We start from the raw sequence: 20,000 nt of genomic DNA, 5'->3' as shown, positions 1-20,000 counted from the left end.
GCGTGTGTGTGTGTGTGTGCTTGAAGCAGATATATGTGTGTGCGTGTGTGTCCTTGAAACAAGTGTGTGTGTGTCCTTGAAGCAGGTGTGTGCGTGTGTATGTCACTTTAGCAGATGCGTGTGTTTGTGTGTGTGTGCGCGTATGTGCATGTATACGCGCGCGCGCGTTTGTGTGTGTGTGTGTGTGCGCGCGCGTGAATATGTGTACGTGTATGTGTGTGTGTGTGTGTGTTGTGTACGTGTATGCATACGCGCGTATGTACATGTATACGCGCGCGCGCGTTTGTGTGCGTGTGTGTGTGTGCGCGCGCGCGTGCGTGAAGAGTGCGTGTGCTCGCTCACCGATCCTCCGGAGAATGGAGGGAGGTGGATCCGTCGTCGCAGCCCGGTAAGCGGATTTGGTGGATAGGCCCGCTCGGAGGGAAAACGTCCAGCACAGCACAGCACAGCACAGCACAGCACAGAACAGCACAGCAAGGCAGCCTTGTATGTCTGATGTGGACCACCTCAATATCGATTCCCTCCCTCCCCCCCTCCCTCCCTCCCCCCCTCTCCCCTTCCTCCTCTACCCTCTCCCCTCTCTGTCTTCTGTCTTCATCGGGTCGGTAGCGATGGTCATCAGGCTTCTTCTCTCCCTCACTCCCTGCCTCCCTTCACACACACACACACACACACACACACACACACACACACCCCTGTAATTAACCACATCCAGTAACCCAACGGAGCGAGGGAACGAGACTTTTCTTGCCACCATCATCACTTCCCACCACCACCCTTCCTTTTCCCCTTCCTTCCTTCCTTCCTTCCTAACCTCCCACCCCCTCTCTGTTCTCCTCCGCTGTCTCCCCCCCCCCCCCCCCCCCACACACACACTCTTCTTTTTTTTCCAATGCTGACGGCACCGTGCTTTGCCATTCCTGTCATCCAGCGGGGTTGACGAAGGCGGTGTCGCGGATTTGGAACCACCCCATGTGTTGTTTTTTTACCCCCACGTACCCCGAGGACATAATGGTTGGTTTTTAAACAAGTGATGCACTGTTCGTTCTGTTCTTTGTCCCAGTCTCTGTGTGTCTGCCCCATCCTCTCTCTCATTAAGTTTTTGTACGTCTTTTTTTTTTCGCTTTCCTTCCTCATCTCTCTCTCTCTCTGTGTCTCTCTCTTTGCCTTTCTCTCTCTCTCTCTGTGCCTATGTCTTTCTCTGTCTCTCTCTCTGCCTTTGTTTCTCTCTCTCTCTCTGTGCCTTTGTCTGTCTCTGTCTCTCTGTGCCTTTGTCTCTCTCTCTCTCTCTCTCTCTCTGTGCCTATGTCTGTCTCTCTCTCTCTGTCTCACTCTCTGCCTATGTCTCTGTGTCTCACTCTCTGCCTATGTCTCTCTCTCTCTGTCTCACTCTCTGCCTATGTCTCTCTCTGTGTCTCACTCTCTGCCTATGTCTCTCTCTCTCTGTCTCACTCTCTGCCTATGTCTCTCTCTGTGTCTCACTCTCTGCCTATGTCTCTCTCTGTGTCTCACTCTCTGCCTATGTCTCTCTCTCTGTGTCTCACTCTCTGCCTGTGTCTCTCTCTCTGTGTCTCACTCTCTGCCTATGTCTCTCTCTCTGTGTCTCACTCTCTGCCTGTGTCTCTCTCTCTGTGTCTCACTCTCTGCCTATGTCTCTCTCTCTGTGTCTCACTCTCTGCCTATGTCTCTCTCTGTGTCTCTCTCTCTGCCTATGTCTCTCTCTGTGTCTCACTCTCTGCCTATGTCTCTCTCTGTGTCTCACTCTCTGCCTATGTCTCTCTCTCTGTGTCTCACTCTCTGCCTATGTCTCTCTCTCTGTGTCTCACTCTCTGCCTATGTCTCTCTCTGTGTCTCTCTCTCTGCCTATGTCTCTCTCTGTGTCTCACTCTCTGCCTATGTCTCTCTCTGTGTCTCTCTCTCTGCCTATGTCTCTCTCTGTGTCTCACTCTCTGCCTATGTCTCTCTCTCTGTGTCTCACTCTCTGCCTATGTCTCTCTCTGTGTCTCTCTCTCTGCCTATGTCTCTCTCTGTGTCTCACTCTCTGCCTATGTCTCTCTCTCTGTGTCTCACTCTCTGCCAATGTCTCTCTCTGTGTCTCACTCTCTGCCTATGTCTCTCTCTCTGTGTCTCACTCTCTGCCTATGTCTCTCTCTGTGTCTCACTCTCTGCCTATGTCTCTCTCTCTGTGTCTCACTCTCTGCCTATGTCTCTCTCTCTGTGTCTCACTCTCTGCCTGTGTCTCTCTCTCTGCCTGTCTCTCTCTCTCTGTGTCTCACTCTCTGCCTATGTCTGTCTCTCTCTGTGTCTCACTCTCTGCCTATGTCTGTCTCTCTCTCTGTGTCTCTCTCTCTGCCTATGTCTCTCTCTCTGTGTCTCACTCTCTGCCTATGTCTCTCTCTGTGTCTCACTCTCTGCCTATGTCTCTCTCTCTCTGTGTCTTACTCTGTGCCTATGTCTCTCTCTCTCTCTGTCTTACTCTGTGCCTATGTCTCTCTCTCTCTCTGTCTTACTCTGTGCCTATGTCTCTCTCTCACTTTCTGCCTATGTCTCTCTCTGTGGGTGTCTCACTCTCTGCCTATGTCTCTCTCTCACTCTCTGCCTATGTCTCTCTCTCACTCTCTGCCTGTCTCTCTCTCTCTCTGTCTTACTCTGTGCCTATGTCTCTCTCTCACTTTCTGCCTATGTCTCTCTCTGTGGGTGTCTCACTCTCTGCCTATGTCTCTCTCTCACTCTCTGCCTATGTCTCTCTCTCACTCTCTGCCTATGTCTCTCTCTCTCTCTGTCTTACTCTGTGCCTATGTCTCTCTCTCTCTCTGTCTTACTCTCTGCCTATGTCTCTCTCTCACTCTCTGCCTATGTCTCTGTCTCACTCTCTGCCTATGTCTCTCTCTCTCTGTGTCTCACTCTCTGCCTATGTCTCTCTCTCTCTCTCTGCCTATGTCTCTCTCTCCTCTGTGTCTCTCTCTCTGCCTATGTCTCTCTCTCTCTGTGTCTCTCTCTCTGCCTATGTCTCTCTCTCTCTGTGTCTCTCTCTCTCTGCCTATGTCTCTCTCTCTCTCTGTGTCTCACTCTCTGCCTATGTCTCTCTCTGTGTCTCTCTCTCTGCCTATGTCTCTCTCTCTCTCTGTCTCACTCTCTGCCTATGTCTCTCTCTCTCTGTGTCTACTTCCCTCCCATCTCCTCCTCCTCTCTTTTTCTTTGTTCCTTTCTTTCCTCTGCTCACTTTCCTTATCTGGTTTGAAATAGAGAGGAAACAGATTGTACATATTTTTGCTGGCATATTTTCAGTTTTCAACTTTTCTAGGACTCTGTTGTGTCACGCTGAGAGAGAGAGAGAGAGAGAGAGAGAGAGAGAGACGGGGGAGAGAGAGGGGGGGGAGAGAAAGAGAGAGAGGGAGAGAGAGAGAGAGCAGGAATATGATATGCATATACATAAGAAACACAAGTTAAAGAAAGGAAAAGGGGGTTGTCTAAAACCAGCCGCAAGAGGCTCTTTCAAACCTTTAACACGTGAACGGCGATAGAAGTCACCAAGCATTAAATCTCCTGCAGTCACCGGCGACAGTGGTCAACCAACTAAAGGTGTTTGAATTTTGTTCCAGCATTATTCATTTCCCGACATCCTTGATATATTTTTTTTTCTCCGGGGGGAATTTTTTTTGGGGGGTAGGGGTGGGCGAAAGGGGAGTATTTGGAGGCCGTAGCACCGGCATGAGATGCAGGGAGGCTGGCTGGCAGAGCGACTGTGCGAAGCGCTCCTCCGTTCGTTCATTGAGGCCGGCGACAGTCCTGCCCCTGTGCCGTGCGCCGTGTGGATAAAGCGGAAGTGCTGTCTTGAAACTGTCGTCTGCTCCCTGGCTGCCATTAAAAATTCCCGTCGTCTGTCTCTTCAGTTGACTCCCTCACTCAGCGCTGTTCAGTTCTTTGCTTTTCGTTTCGGAGGGAACGGCTGTCTTCTGCGTGGTCCGTGCCCCCCCGTGTTGTACATGGAGTTTCTGAGGAGGTAAGGTCACACACACCGGTGCTTTGGTTTTACGATCGCGGCCGAGATATTATTGGTTAGCGACGGACATCTCTCTTTCTGAGACACACACACACACACACACACACACACAAAAGGACCTGTCGTTATGTCGCCGTTTGCGTTCCATTGATTATAATTTTGCAGTACGTATGTGATTGATCGTTTTGTCGCAGCGCGGACAGTTCAATATGTTTGCTGGCGACCACATATATTCCTTCCTTTTTGTGTGTTGTGCGGTGTGTTGATGTATGGAGGTGACAGAATGAACTGCTATCGGTTTCCTTTTCAGATTCCGTTTCGGTTTTTTTTTCTCTCCCCCCCCCCCCCCCATGCCCCCGCCCAATCTCTCCTGTTGTTCTCACTGTGGGTTTCTCCCGTAATGACCATTGATCACGGCCAGTTAAAAAAAAAAAATGGATGCGGATCTCCGGATCTCGTGAAAAGCATCACAAAGTATCGTTGTTGATGTCACCGTTTCTGCGGAATTGTCATCGTCGTCGTCATTATAATCACCGAGTTGTCATTATCATCATCATCACCATCATCACCATCATCATCATCATCATCACCATCATCATCATTCTGATTATCATCATCATTGATACACATTTCTTGATGTGTGCATAGACCTTGCCCTCTACTCGCCGTTTCATTTTCGGTGGTGTCGACAGGGAACTGAAAAAAATTTCCAGAATGGTCAAATAATGCATCCATCCCTTTCTCAGTGTCAGCTGGTGAGATATATCCACATCGCCAAAGAAGGGATCTGATGCCTCGTCAAGCTGAAAGAGGTTAGACTGAAGATAGAAGGGAGACGAAGTCATATCATATCAACTAAGAACCTGCATGAATATCTGAGTGATCAATAGAGATTTCCAAACCAGCTCTGACATGGCCTTTGTGGTCAGCTGACCAGGTGACGGAATAAAGATGAATAAGTAAATGAATGATGAGAAATTAATAAATAAACAAGCAGACGAAAAAGCAGATACATTAACAGATAGATAAACAGACACATAAATAAATGAATAGTTAAATAAATAAATGAATATATAAATCTATCTAAATCAGTGGAGTGACGGCCTAGAGGTAACGCGTCCGCCTATGAAGCAAGAGAATCTGATCGCACTGGTTCGAATCACGGCTCAGCCACTGATATTTTCTCCCCCTCCACTAGACCTTGAGTGTTGGTCTGGACGCTAGTCATTCGGATGAGACGATAAACCGAGGTCTCGTGTGCAGCATGCACTTAGCACACATACAAAAAAACAACAACAACAAAAAACAAAAAAAACACGGTAACAAAAGGGTTGTTCCTGGCAAAGTTCTGTAGAAAAATCCACTTCGATAGGAAAAACAAATAAAACTGCACGCAGGAGAAAAAAAAAGAAAAGAAAAAAAGGGGGTGGCGCTGTAGTGTAGCGACGCGGTCTCCCTGGGGAGAGCAGCCCGAATTTCACACGGAGAAAAAAGAAATACAAATGCAAAATACAAATAAATAAAGTCAACGATGGTGCATCAGGTGCGTCTGTGCTTCGTTCATTCAGAGCTACAGTAAACTTTATATTCGTTGTTTTTTGGTCTCAGTCTTTGTCATCGCCCCCAAGAGAAAATGTCTGTCTTTTTTCTTTCTTTCTTTCTTTTCTTCTTCTTCTTCTTTTGAACCCTTCTAATTCCCCCATTTCATTGTGTGGTGTCTTTGTTCCCTTTGTTCTTTCTCACCTTCTTTCTTCCCTTTGTTCCTTCTCACCTTCTTTCTTCCCTTTGTTCTTTCTCACCTTCTTTCTTCCCGTTTCACGTGCTTACATAATTTCAAGTCATGAACCCAGTCTGAATGCTGTCATCAGTCAGATTTTGTAAGAAACTGATGTTTTCTGACACGGGGTGTGGTGGTGGTGGGGAAGGGGTAGGAGATGGGGGAGGGGTACCTTGGGGTGTGGGCGGTGGGGATGGGGCGGTGGAGGCTTGGGTCTGAACGTGCGTGAGGGGGTGAGATGGAAGACCTGCAGTTGGGTCAGTTTGGCAGAGAGTGGCACCAGCATTCGTCGTCTGCACTGCTGTCAGCACTGAATGTCTCACCACGCGCCGTTCTCTCACCGTGCTAGCTTCCGCGTCTGCTGTTGGACCGACCACTGTGGGAAATGTTGAGGTCCTGTGTCGCCTTTTATCGGCCATCTGGGTAGTGACATTCTGTTCACCGTGTCTAGGGTTTGGTCGGCATAGGAAGGCACACACACACACACACACACACACACACACACACACACACGCGCGCGCGCGCGCGCGCGCGCGCACGCACACACACTTACACACACACACACTTATACACACACACTTACACACACACACACACTTACACACACACACTTACACACATACACACACACTTACACACACACACACACACACACACACACACACACACACACACACACACACATACCAGTCCTCTCCCTCCGCCTTCCCTGACACAGAAATCAGGAACTCTTTTTTTCTTTTTCTTTTTCTTTTCTTTTTTTGTAACAGTGTAGAAGTGTGGAGGAGGTAAAAGCAGAGTGAACAGCAGTCCCTTCCCCCCCAAGGACACCAGCACTACCACCGCTGTCAGCTGTTGCATAACGAGGCGCCATGGCGGGCTTGAGGTGCCAGTCACCACTGACGTGGCCCGTCACTGTGGTCAGCAGCGCCCGTTCTTTGGAAGTGATACCGTGTGGTGTGAACCCCCACCCCCATCTCCCCAAGGAGCCGGTATAACCCCCGCCTCCCCCCCTCCCAACCCTCTCCCCCCCCTCCCAACCTGCTTCTCCTCGCTTTCCCTTCATACACCTCCCCCCCACAACCTGCTTCTCCTCGCTTTCCCTTCATACACTCCCCCCTCCCAACCTGCTTCTCCTCGCTTTCCCTTCATACACCTCCCCCCACAACCCTCTCCCCCCTCCCAACCTGCTTCTCCTCGCTTTCCCTTCATACACCTCCCCCCCCCACAACCCTCTCCCCCCCCCCAACCTGCTTCTCCTCGCTTTCCCTTCATACACCTCCCCCCCCCACAACCCTCTCCCCCCCTCCCAACCTGCTTCTCCTCGCTTTCCCTTCATACACCTCCCCCCCACAACCCTCTCCCCCCCCCCCCCAACCTGCTTCTCCTGGCTTTCCCTGCATACACCTCCCCCCCACAACCCCGGCCCCCCCCCCCCCCCCCCCCCCGCTCCCGTCACTCCTGCCTACTACTGGACTTTTCCGTCCACCATGTGGTGGACTAGATGTTAGTGTCTGGGATGAGAAGGGAGGGAGGAGGGGCGACGGTGGGTGGGTGGGGGGGAGTAATGAGATTCAGTGTGCAGCGTGTACGGCTCATGGAAGCTAGTTCTAAGCTGAAATTTGTAGAAATGCTCATTTTTGATAGGTAAATAGATGCGCGAGTGCGCGCGCGCACACACACACACACACACACACACACACACGCACACACGTCTCCAGCTTACAAGACTGTTGACTCTCTGCCATGCGCACACTGTTAACAGTGTGTCCACACGGAGGGAACAGGCAATGGGAAAAAGCTGCACGGGCGATACGTTCAGCAGTCGTTCCAGAGAGATGGTGTTTTACCGAAAAACGCTGTCCGCATTGTTGTAGCTCCCCCCCCCCCCCCCCACACACACACACTCCCCGTCCAAATGCATTGTTCAAATGATCAGAAATACTTAGGTTTGGTTTTTTTTTTTATATATATTTTTTTTATACATGTATAATTGTAGCTTTTTTTCTTTTTTTTTTTCTTTTTTTTTTAACTTCCTAACACATTCTTCAAATAGTTATGTTTTAGATATGATTATAGCCTTCTTTTTTTTTAAACTTCTCAATACATTGTTCAGTTAGTTATGGTTTTCGGTATAATTGTAGCTTCTTCTTTTTTTAATATATAATTCCGAATACATTGTTTAAATCGTTATGGTTTTAGACACAATTGTGGCTTCTTTTTCTTTTTTTAACTTAAAAAAATACATTGTTCAAATGATTGGAAATGATGATGGTGTGTGGGTGGGGGTGGGTGGGCGGGTAGGTGATTGTAGCTCCCCCCCCCCCTCTCCCCAAATGCATTGTTCAGTGCAATTAGAAACAGTTTAGTTTATGCAGCCACAACCAATGATTTGTTTCCGATCCGTCTGCAATTGAAATATCCTCTCCTACTTTGTCTTGGCCTGTGACTGTGCTCAGTAGGGTTCAGCAACCGCTTATCGAAAATGAGAGGGGGGAAGAAAAAAAAAACCCTGAAGGAAGAAGTAAAGACAAATTCAGTGCGTGCAGTAGATAGGCCTATTACTTACTCCCTCCCAAATCGTTTATGATGATGGTGCGTCTTGTCGAGTTCTTCAGCGAATCTTTTCTTCCCGTTTAAGGAGAAAAACGTGGCGGCGTGTGTGTGTGTGTGTGTGTGTGTGTGTGTTGTGCTGCTGGCTTCTGAAGTTCTTTTTACGGTGTTTGCAGCTGGCTAGCTGGCAGGTAAATGTCAGGATGTGGGGAACAATACCCTTGTTCCACTGTGGCTATTTACAGCTCTATTCTCTCAGAGAGAAACTTTTTTTTTCCTTTCTTTTTTTTTTTTCCATTCTTTTCCTTTCTTCCCTTTCCCCACCCTCCCCCTCCTCTCCTCGCCGAAGTCGAAAATAGAAGATGAGAAGCAGAGAGTTGATTGGAAGTGTGTCAGGTTGTCAGGTTTGCAAGCGAAGGTCGCTGCCTTCTTCGTTCCCCCACTTATCCACATCACAGGGGCAGGGGGGTGGGGGTGGGGGGTGGGGGGGGGGGGATTTGGGGCACTGAGGGAAAGTTGGGGGGGCGGGGGGGTGATGAGGATTGGCGGGGTGGTGATGGGGGGAAGAGGGGGCGTTGTTGTTGTTGTTTTCCCTCCTCCCGAGATCCAAGCTTGCTCCTTGCCTTGTGGTGGGTGTGCTGACGTAAACGATGCATTGTTTCACCCCCAGCAAGGGGTTCAACCAAGGAGGAGAGATGTTTGTCTGTATGTCCGTGTCTGTGTGTCTGTTCCTGTCTTCTGCCTCTGTCCCTGTCTGTCTGTATCTGTGTGTTTCTCTTTCTCGACATCTGATTATTTGTGGGGGTGGGGTGAGGTGGGGAGAGGGGTGATTGGGATGAGGGTGGTGGGGGGGGGGGGGTTGCTGGAGGCACGCGTTTGTGTGTGTGTGAGAGAGAGAGAGAGAGAGAGAGAGAGGCGGGTAATGTGTGGGGTGGAGGAGGATTGAGGCGAGCGCCTGGTGTTGTGTTGTGTTATTGTGCAGTGTAAAGCCTGGATCGATAGTCGGTCTGGGTATTTCGGGGTGGTGGTGATGCAGATTGCTGTCAGTGTAGATCAGGGCCTGGACGCTTCCTTCCCTTTCTTTCTCTCTTTCTTGGCCTCTTTCCTCCCTCACCGCGCGCTCTTTTGTGTGTGTGTGTGTGTGTGTGTGTGTGTGTGTGTGTGTGTGCGTGTGTGTGTGTTTGGTTTGGTTCTATTTTTGGATATGTTTGTTTTTGTTTGTGTCTGATGTCATCTCTGTGTCTCTCTGTGTCTGTGTGTGATGTCTGTCTGTCTCTCTCTCTCTGTGTCTGTGTGTGATGTCTGTCTGTCTCTCTCTCTCTGTGTCTGTGTTTGATGTCTGTCTCTCTCTCTCTCTGTGTCTGTGTGTGATGTCTGTCTGTCTCTCTCTCTCTCTGTGTCTGTGTGTGATGTCTGTCTGTCTCTCTCTCTCTGTGTCTGTGTGTGATGTCTGTCTCTCTCTCTCTCTGTGTCTGTGTGTGATGTCTGTCTGTCTCTCTCTCTCTGTGTCTGTGTGTGATGTCTGTCTGTCTCTCTCCCTGTTTCTGTGTGTGATGTCTGTCTGTCTGTCTGTCTCTCTGTTTCTGTTTGTCTCTCAGTGTGTCTGTCTCTCACCCCTGCCGTCGCGCATGCGCGTTCTTCCTCTCTTTCTTTTTCTCGCTTCCTCCCGCCCGGTCCCCCCACCCCCACCCCCCGCCCCCTCGTTCTTCATCTCTCTTTCCCTGTCTCTCAGAATATATGACACTGCCAGTTTATGATGTTCTTTCATGTTGTTTACAAGACGCTTATTAACGTGAATCTATATATACAGGCTGGAGGCCCAAACATTAAATTTAGAATTTATGGGAGGGGGCGGGGGGTTGGGGGGGGGGGTCATCAGAAACGCCATTAGAATGCAAAAAAAAAAAAAAGTTCTAAAGTATAACCACAGTGATGAGTCTGCATGTATACAAACACACCGATCTTAGAAATAAACGACTGATGTACATTGTACACAACATGACGAGGACACAGAAGGCCGATCGCCTTCATCAGTCGTATTCTGTGCAAGCCTCACGCATCACTGTGCTGTCGTCTGATGATCAGCAGTTGACTGTGATGATGGTGATGGTGGTTGCGGGGTGGGAGGGGGAGGGGTGGGGCCATGTGGAGTGGGGTGCGGGTTGACTTCAATACGTGTGGACTATGACTGTACATCTAATGGCCATGAGAGTAATTATATTATCAGGGTGCATCAATACATGTGGACTATGACTATACATCTATATATGGCGTTGAGAATAATTATATTATCAGGGTGCATCAATACGTGTGGACTATGACTATACATCTGTATATGGCGTTGAGAATAATTATATTATCAGGGTGCATCAATACATGTAGACTATGACTATACATCTATATATGGCGTTGAGAATAATTATATTATCAGGGTGCATCAATACGTGTGGACTATGACTATACATCTATATATGGCGTTGAGAGTAATTATATTATCAGGGTGCATCAATACGTGTGGACTATGACTATACATCTAATGGCCTTGAGAGTGATTATATTATCAGGGTGCATCAATACATGTGGACTATGACTATACATCTATATCTGGCGTTGAGAATAATTATATTATCAGGGTGCATCAATACGTGTGGACTATGACTATACATCTATATATGGCGTTGAGAGTAATTATATTATCAGGGTGCATCAATACATGTGGACTATGACTATATTTCTATATATGGCGTTGAGAGTAATTATATTATCAGGGTGCATCAATACATGTGGACTATGACTATACATCTATATATGGCGTTGAGAGTAATTATATTATCAGGGTGCATCAATACATGTGGACTATGACTATACATCTATATCTGGCGTTGAGAGTAATTATATTATCAGGGTGCATCAATACATGTGGACTATGACTGTGTACATCTAATGGCCTTGAGAGTAATTATATTATCAGGGTGCATCAATACATGTGGACTATGACACTATACATCTATATATGGCGATGAGAGTAATTATATTATCAGGGTGCATCAATACGTGTGGACTATGACTATATTTCTATATATGGCGTTGAGAGTAATTATATTATCAGGGTGCATCAATACGTGTGGACTATGACTATACATCAATATATGGCGTTGAGAGTAATTGTATTATCAGGGTGGTCAGGGTTGTTGTTTTTAACCCAAAAACTGTTCTGTAGCCAAGATGTGTATTATCATTCTGGCGGCTTAGAATTCTCATGACGTGTGTGTGTGTGTGTATTTGCGTGCGTGTGTGTGTTTGCGTGCGTGCGTGCGTGTGTGTGTGTGTGTGTGTGTGTGTATTTGCGTGCGTGTGTGTGTTTGCGTGCGTGCGTGTGTGCGTGCGTGCGTGTGTGTGTGTGTGTGTGTGTGTGTGTGTGTGTGTGTGTGTGTGTGTGTGTGTGTGTGAATCATGGGGAGGGTTGATGTGAAGGTGGTGTCTTCAGGTGAGGGCAGTTTCAGTTTCAGTTTCAGTAGCTCAAGGAGGCGTCACTGCGTTCGGACAAATCCATATACGCTACACCACATCTGCCAAGCAGATGCCTGACCAGCAGCGTAACCCAACGCGCTTAGTCAGGCCTTGAGGGGGAAAAAAAGAAAAAAAAGAAAAGAAAAAAAAAGTTGAATAAATGATAGATAAGCTTACACAAATAAATAAATAAATAATAAATAATAACTATAATGTAAAAAAAAAAAAAAGAAAAAAAAAAAAGTAAAACATGAAGACACACATTCACATATACACCCACACATGCATAACAGATATGCACCGAACATGCAGTTTCACAGATATGAAAGCACAGTACATATAAACGTACATGGGCTCCAACACACACACACACCACACACATTACCTTGCACCTCCTCTACCCCCCTCCTCCACACACTCATTTCTAGTCTACGTATCACAGCTTCCACGGCACACACACACATACACACACACACACACACACACACACACACACACACACACACACACACACACACACACACACACACACACACACACAGAAAAGATGCGTTCTGAGGGCAGAAAAGATGCGTTCTTAAAAAAAAAAAAAAAAATGACAGCAAATGGATGAATACTTGTTTTGTTAAGCACACACACACACATGCACACATGTTGAGCACTCACACCTTCATCATATTTGCATACATACGCGCGCGCGCGCGCGTACACACACACACACACACACACACACACACACACATTTGCACATACATCATATATATCTCTCTCTGTCTCCACACACACACACACACACACACACACACACTACAAGACGCACACCACACACCACATATGTACATCCATCCATCCATCCATACATTGAAGCGTGCCCGGACACATACGTGGAAACCTTCTAACATACAGGCATGCACACTTTCGTGCAGAAAATAGGCATACTTAGATAGAGACAGACAGAGAGACGGACCGGAGATGCCGCTCAAAGCTTGTGAACTCTTTCAGATCTCACCATCTCCGGTTTTCACATGCTGGCTTCATCGTGGATCGATCAGGAAGTCCCCCTTTCATCCCGTCTTACAACTACTGTTGTCTGTCTTGTCCACTCGTGTCTCGCTCTGTGTCATCAAGTGTCTGCCTGCCTGCCTGCCTGCCTGTCTGTCTGTCTGCCTGTCTGCCTGTCTGTCTGCCTGCCTGCCTGCCTGCCTGTCTGTCTGTCTGCCTGCCTGTCTGTCTGTCTGCCTGCCTGCCTGCCTGTCTGCCTGCCTGCCTGCCTGCCTGTCTGTCTGCCTGTCTGCCTGCCTGCCTGCCTCTCTCTGTGTTATGTATTTCTACTAACACCATGCATTAATGTTATTTAGTATGGTGTAGTGTAGACCCTATTCAGGGCGGGGACTGGATGTAAAAAAGCACACCAGTGCTTATCTATTATCTTCGAAGTAAAGAATTTGTCTTGTCTTGTCTTGTCTTGTCTCCTCTCTCTCTCTCTTCTCTCTCTCTCTCTCTCTCTTCTCTCTCTCTCTATCATTGGTGTGTCTTTTTTCCGTTCTTCTTTCTTGTTTGCCCTTGAGGGCTGGGTGTAAAAAAAAAAGCAGCTGTGCTTACTCCACTACCCTCGTGAAATAAAAATTCGTTTCGTTTCGTTTCTAACTCTTTCTCATTCTCTCGTGTGTTGATGTTGACATGTGTTGATGATGTGGTATTGTTGTTGTTTTTCATGCGATTTTCTCTTAGTTTGCTATGGGTGGAATGGATGTCTATGGTGGGATAATCGGGAAATACGGATGAATTTTGATTGTGTTTTGATTTTTTTCCCCCCTTTTTTTTTCCAAGCTCATTTTTCGCTTGTTTAGCTTCGTTCCCTCTTTAGGGCGAGAGCTGCATGTAAAACAAGCATGTTACTTGCTTACCTAGTATCCTCCGTAATAAAGGTTTGGTCTTGTCTCCCATACCTATATCTCTATCTCTTCAGTATGTTTCTCTCCGTGTAGGTGCGCGCGTGTTTGTGTGCTTTTTAATAAATATATTTTAATTTGTATGTTCTTACTGATGTAGGTTTGTGTTGGTACTGGTGTACTTGTTGTTTCTGCTGTGGGGTAGTTTGAATTCGGGTTGTTTGAAGAGGTTGTGCGTTGATGGTGTGAGTGTTTGTGTTCTCTTTACGTTACTGATGACAGGGGATGCTGTAGATTGACTGTGTGCGTGTTGACTCCCTGTGTTCGTCTGGAGTGGGTCCTGACGTCTGTTGATGTTGGTGTGTGTTGCTCAACTATGCTGATGTTGATGCTGACGTATGCTGATGCTGACATAATTTGTTTGTTGTTGACGTGTGTTACCGATGTGTGTTGCTGACGTATGTTGACGTTGGTTTGTGTTTCTGACGAGTGTTGATGCTGACGTAATTATGTTGATGATGATACTGACATGTTGTTGTTGACGTGTGTTCCTGTTGATGCTGACGTGTGTTGATGACGTTGCTGACGTGTGTTGATGTTGATACTGACGGGTGTTGCTGACGTTGCTGACGTTTTGCTGACGTGTGCTGATGACGTTGCTGACGTGTGTTGCTGACGTTGCTGACGTGTGTTGCTGACGTTGCTGACGTGTGTTGATGACGTTGCTGACGTCTGTTGCTGACGTTTTGCTGACGTGTGCTGATGACGTTGCTGACGTGTGTTGCTGACGTTGCTGACGTGTGTTGCTGACGTTTTGTTGACGTTGCTGACGTGTGTTGATGACGTTGCTGACGTGTGTTGCAGTCTGACAGTGAAGAGCAGCAGCACGCAACAGGAACGGAGCAAAGATGCCAAGCTGAGCAACTTGCAAGAAAAGGACGAACCGTGAGTCTTGACGATAGTTTTTTTCCGCCCACTACCCCTCGCCCCCCTTTATCCCCCCCGCACCCACACCCCACCCCCGCCCGCCCCCCCACCCCCTCCGCCCTCTCCGCGCTGTCGGTCATTTTGATTCATTTGCAGTCCAGCTGTCAGTTTGGAGAGTTCCGAGAGATGGCTTGACTGGGTATTTTCCTCGGAAACCGGAGCCTGTGCGAGCGTGTATGTGTATGGATGTGTGTTTGTGTGTGTGCGCGCGCGCGTGTATATATATATATATATATATATATATATATATATATATATATATATGTGTGTGTGTGTGTGTGTGTGTGTGTGTGTGTGTGTGTTCTTCCTTCAGTTTGTCCCCACCCCCCTCAGTCTCGCTCCCATCATATATATATATATATTTATTTATTCCGTCTCTTTCATGATCTCTGTCGCGCTGTGGTTTTTCCCTGTCAATCCCTCCCCACCCACACTCTTTCTCTCATTATCTCTCTCTGCGAGTGAGCGCTTGTGTGTTCTTCCTACAGTTTATCCCCTCCCCTCCCCCTCCCCCTCCCCCACCTCCTCTCAGTCCCGCTCTTCTCCACACCCCTACCCCCCGCCCGCCCACCCAAGTCCATTTCTGTCTCTACCACACTCCCTTCTCGCTCTCGTTCTTTGTCTTCGCCTCTCTTTTTTCCCCTCGCCTGCCTCTCTCTCTCTGTCTGTCTGTCTGTCTCTTTCTCTCTGTCTGTCTGTCTCTCTCTTTCTGTCTGTCTGTCTGTCTCTCTCTCACTTTCTCTCAGTCTGTCTGTCTCTCTCACTCACTCACTCACTCTCTGTCTCTCTCTCTCTCTCTCTCGCTCACTGTCTCACTTTTGTCTCTTGCTGTGTCTGTCAGTGTCTCAGTCTCTCTCTCAGTATTTGTCTCTGTTTCAGTCTGTCTCTGCCTGTCACTGTCTCGGTCTCTGCCTCTCCCCCCTCTCTCTCTCTTGCTCTCCCCCCCCTCTCTCTCTCTCACTTTCTCTCTCTCTCCCCTCTCTCTTGCTCTCCCCTCCCCCCCTCTCTCTCCCTCTTCCCCCCCCCTCTATCTCCCTCTCTCTCCCCCCTCTCTCTCTTGCTCTCCCCTCCCCCTCCCTCTCTCTCTCTCCCCTCCCCCTCACTCTCTCTCACTTTCTCTCTTGCTCTCTCTGTATGGGATGTGTTGTGCTCGGGGATGGGAATCAGCGAGAAAGGACAAAACGAGGGGGGGTGGAGGGGGAGGTGTGTGCGTGTGTGTGTGTGTGTGGGTGGGGGTGGTGGTGGGGGGACCCCAAAACAACCCCCAACCCGGGCACCAGTTGGGTGCAGGGTAGGTATGGGTAATTGCGAACGGTCCAGTCGAAGCGACCAGGTCAACGTGTGTACTGTACAGATAATATGTCGTACGATAGTCAAACGTCGTTCTTTTGTTTTTTGAAGGCTTTCTCGAACCGTTGCACCAGGAAAAGTTTGTCTGCTCATTCTTTTCGACGTTTTGTTGACGTTTGAAATAGCAGGAGTGGCTGAGGGTAAATAAATGCCGATATTTTTTTTGCTTTCTCAGATTCTCCCAGCCCTGGTAATGCGCATTCAACATATCCGATCAAATCAACTCTTTTAAACGGTGTCAAAGTTCAGTTCCTACAGTTTGCTTCCCTTGATTTTTAGGATTTTGAGAGCACGTTTGTTACCTTGGTCGGTAGTGGTGCGTGGAGAGAAGAAATAGCGCGGAAATAGCCAGAAATTGCTGATGTTGGACTGGTTCTTGGAAATGGATATACATTAAGGTATTCCTTGACTGGTTCTTGGAAATGGATATACATTAAGGTATTCCTTGACTGGTTCTTGGAAATGGATATACATTAAGGTATTCCTTGACTGGTTCTTGGAAATGGATATTCATTAAGATATTAGAAAAAGGTCGAAGCAGACGTTAAATTGTGAAATTCAACCGTTAAGAACGCTTTGAAGTGGGGCGGAAAACGAACCGTTCGCAATTACACGCTGTTCGCAATTACCCATACCTACCCCAGGGTGAGTAGTGTTGGGGCTTCACCGTCCCTGTGCAGCAACACACACTTTGTGTCGACGCCATTTCAGAAGTGGACTTGCTCTGCGTTTGTTAACCTGGTAGAGGGGGAGGGGGCCGGGGCTAATTCATTGAAATTCATTCAGTGTCCGTGCTCTATCTACCTGTCTGTCTGCCTGTCTCTTTCTCTCCGCCTCTGGCTTCTGATTGGTCTCTTTCCCTCTCTCTCTCTCTTTGCCCCCTCTCCCCTCCCCCAATCCCCAACACCATACTGCCACCCCCCACCCCACCCCCATCTATGGGATAAATGACTGATCAAACAGGACCTTCCTGGAAGTTGAAGTTTGTTCGGACTTCTATCCCAAGAGAGGGTGCCCTGCGGAAAGCTTCACTCTGACTTGGCGCCCTCTGACTCTGACTTGGCGCCCTCTGACTGACTTGGCGCCCTCTGACTCTGACTTGGCGCCCTCTGACTCTGACTTGACGCCCTCTGACTCTGACTTGGCGCCCTCTGACTCTGACTCTGACTTGACGCCCTCTGACTCTGACTTGGCGCCCTGACTTGGCGCCCTCTGACTCTCTTGGCGCCCTGACTTGGCGCCCTCTGACTCTGACTTGGCGCCGTGACTTGGCGCCCTCTGACTCTGACTTGGCGCCCTCTGACTCTGACTTGGCGCCCTGTGGAAACACATGTTTTTTTCTGTTGGTTCAGAGACGACTGCAGTTTGTTGTCTTGCACTGACGTTGTCAAGCACTATGAAGTGCTGCCAGAATGCCTTGAGCATGTACGGAGCGATTGAGGTGGGGGTGGAAGTGGGGATTACTACACGTATTATTATTATTATTATTATTTGTGTGTGTGTGTGTGTGTGTGTGTGTGTGCGTTTGTGTGTGTGTGTTTGAGAGAGAGAGAGAGAGAGAGAGAGAGCGTCTGAAGGGAGTGAAGAATGTGTTGTGAGGATCGGTGTGAATGTTTTTGATGTGTGTGTGTGTGTGTGTGTGTGCGCGCGCGCGTGCGTGCGTGCGTGCGCACTCGCGCGCGTTTGTGAAACGCGTGTGGGTGTGAGACTGTGAGAGAGAAGTCGAGGGTGAATGTTCTGTACTTGTGCGCGCGTATGGGATCATTCGTGTGTGGGGGTATTAAATTATGTGTTTGCGCATGTACTGAAGTGCGTACATATGTGTGCGGACGTATATATATATATGTGTGTGTGTGTGTGTGTGTGTGTGCGTGCGTGCACGAGCACGAGCACATGCCCGGTTTACATGCATGGGTGTGCGCGCGCGTGCGACGTGTCCATAATAAGCTCACTGGCCCAAATACCCTTTTGGATCCCTCCACCGTGTGATCCGGTGAGCGTGTGTCCGGTTGTGGACCACTGCTCTAAAATTAGGTGGATAGCGCATGCCTTCTTTGGCCCCTTTGCTGACTGCAGCCAGCGGGAGTGTTCAATCAACCATTATGCTACTCGTGTCAGAACAGCGCGTAGCGGTAACTTGATACATGTAGCTGAGCGCTCAGGTGGCTGCAGTGACTGCTTCACTGCTAACTTTCACTGGCTCGCGGCGTTAGCTAGGCTGACCGTTCTGTGTGGGCCTCCACAGCAGGTTTGCGCTACGTGTCACTGCACTGTTTTCCTATAACTTTTGGTAAATAAACCAGTGGCAGATATCAATCAAGACACAACATTTGGCATGTCGTGGGGGCAAGCATAACACGATTTCATCGAAGATACACGGTTAGAGATAAGAAACTACCACCAGTTAGCACACAACTTCTCAACGGACTGACAGCCGGATACGAGTGTCAGTATGGCGTCCAGTTGGCTTCAGCTTTCCTGGCCATTGAGCAGTCCATCTCTTTTTAGGGGTCCTGTGGACGCAGAACGTGAGCGAGACGTCTTGACGCCCGGAGCCAGGGAGGCTCGGCCAATCTCCTTACATGCTGCATTGTCGGCCAGCTTGCCTTGGTTGTCCGGCGGCAACGCTTGTGTCGGCAAATGCGATTGGTCAATCCCTCCCCGCTGCCCCTTTTTATTTGGCCAACCAGAGCGACCCTTAATAGGATCTGGTTGGAGGACCCGTAATGCCACCCCCCTCCCCCCTCCCCCTTTTTTTTTTTCTCTCAAGTGGGTGGAAGGGATGGGATTGGGGGAAGGGGGGGGGGGGGGCGATTGGTGTAGAGTTCGTTCCCTTCTTTTTTAATTCATTTTATTTTATTTTATTTATAGTCCCTCTCATGTTAGAATCATTCCGAAGGCCGTGTGGAGAGCTGGGAATGAGGAAGGGGGAACGGGGGGGGGGAGGGGGGGGGGGGGGATTGAATGGATTTAGTGATGAGGGCAACAAGAGAAGAAGAATAAGAGAAGAGAGATCAAAAGAGATCAAGAGAGAGAGAGCTTGAAGCAGAAAGGGAGAAAGAGAGAGAGGGGGTGGGGGTAGGTGGGGGGTTGCCAAGGGAGAGCGGAGGGGACCGGGGGCTGGGGGGGGGGGACCACTGACTTGTGAAAAGATTTTAAGGTAAGTCCGTGGGGTCAGACAGAAAGAGCTTCAGGGGGTGGGGGAAATGCAGTTAGAAAGGGTGATGGGTTTTGGGTGTGTGTGTGTGTGTGGGTGGGTGGGGGGGGGGGGTAGGATTAGAGAGGGAGAGAGAGTAGGGGAGAGAGAAAGACAGACTGAGCTCAAGGGGTGCGGGAGTAGGTGGGAAGGGTGAGAAATCCAGTTGAAAGAGGCGATAGGATCGGGGTGGGGGTGGGGAGGAACAGACAGAATTAAAGAGAGAGACAGACAGAGAGACAGAGATCGTGAGAGAGTGGGTAGATGCTGAGAGGACAAAACGGGGAGGGAGGAGACTGGCTGGCAGGGACAGAGACGGGGAGACAGGCTGGCAGGGACAGAGACGGGGAGACTGGCTGGCAGGGACAGAGACGGGGAGAGAAGGAGACAGGCTGGCAGGGACAGAGACGGGGAGGGAGGAGACAGGCTGGCAGGGACAGAGACGGGGAGAGAAGGAGACAGGCTGGCAGGGACAGAGACGGGGAGGGAGGAGACTGGCTGGCAGGGACAGAGACGGGGAGACAGGCTGGCAGGGACAGAGACGGGGAGACTGGCTGGCAGGGACAGAGACGGGGAGACTGGCTGGCAGGGACAGAGACGGGGAGACAGGCTGGCAGGGACAGAGACGGGGAGACTGGCTGGCAGGGACAGAGACGGGGAGGGAAGGAGACAGGCTGGCAGGGACAGAGACGGGGAGACTGGCTGGCAGGGACAGAGACGGGGAGGGAAGGA

At 49.1% G+C, this 20,000-nt stretch overlaps 1 protein-coding gene across 2 annotated transcripts in view; it reads left to right on the top strand.

Annotated features, from left to right (window-relative positions):
• The window catches only part of LOC143280680 (regulator of G-protein signaling 20-like), a 196,918-nt gene that overhangs the window by 152,343 nt on the left and 24,575 nt on the right, over positions 1-20,000 (top strand). Inside the window, exons 1-2 of one of the 2 annotated variants that reach the window (XM_076585417.1) lie at positions 3,874-4,003; positions 14,600-14,680. In XM_076585417.1, coding sequence (XP_076441532.1) covers positions 3,987-4,003; positions 14,600-14,680 — 98 coding nt within the window. In that variant the 5' untranslated portion in view covers positions 3,874-3,986. Of the gene's footprint in view, positions 1-3,873; positions 4,004-14,599; positions 14,681-20,000 lie in introns of those variants that run through there. The other variant, XM_076585416.1, reaches the window with a different exon arrangement.

The sequence above is a fragment of the Babylonia areolata genome, chromosome 3, assembly GCF_041734735.1.
Source record: "Babylonia areolata isolate BAREFJ2019XMU chromosome 3, ASM4173473v1, whole genome shotgun sequence".
NCBI classification, from domain to species: Eukaryota; Metazoa; Mollusca; class Gastropoda; order Neogastropoda; family Buccinidae; genus Babylonia; species Babylonia areolata.
This window is presented reverse-complemented; position numbering and strand designations above follow the sequence as displayed.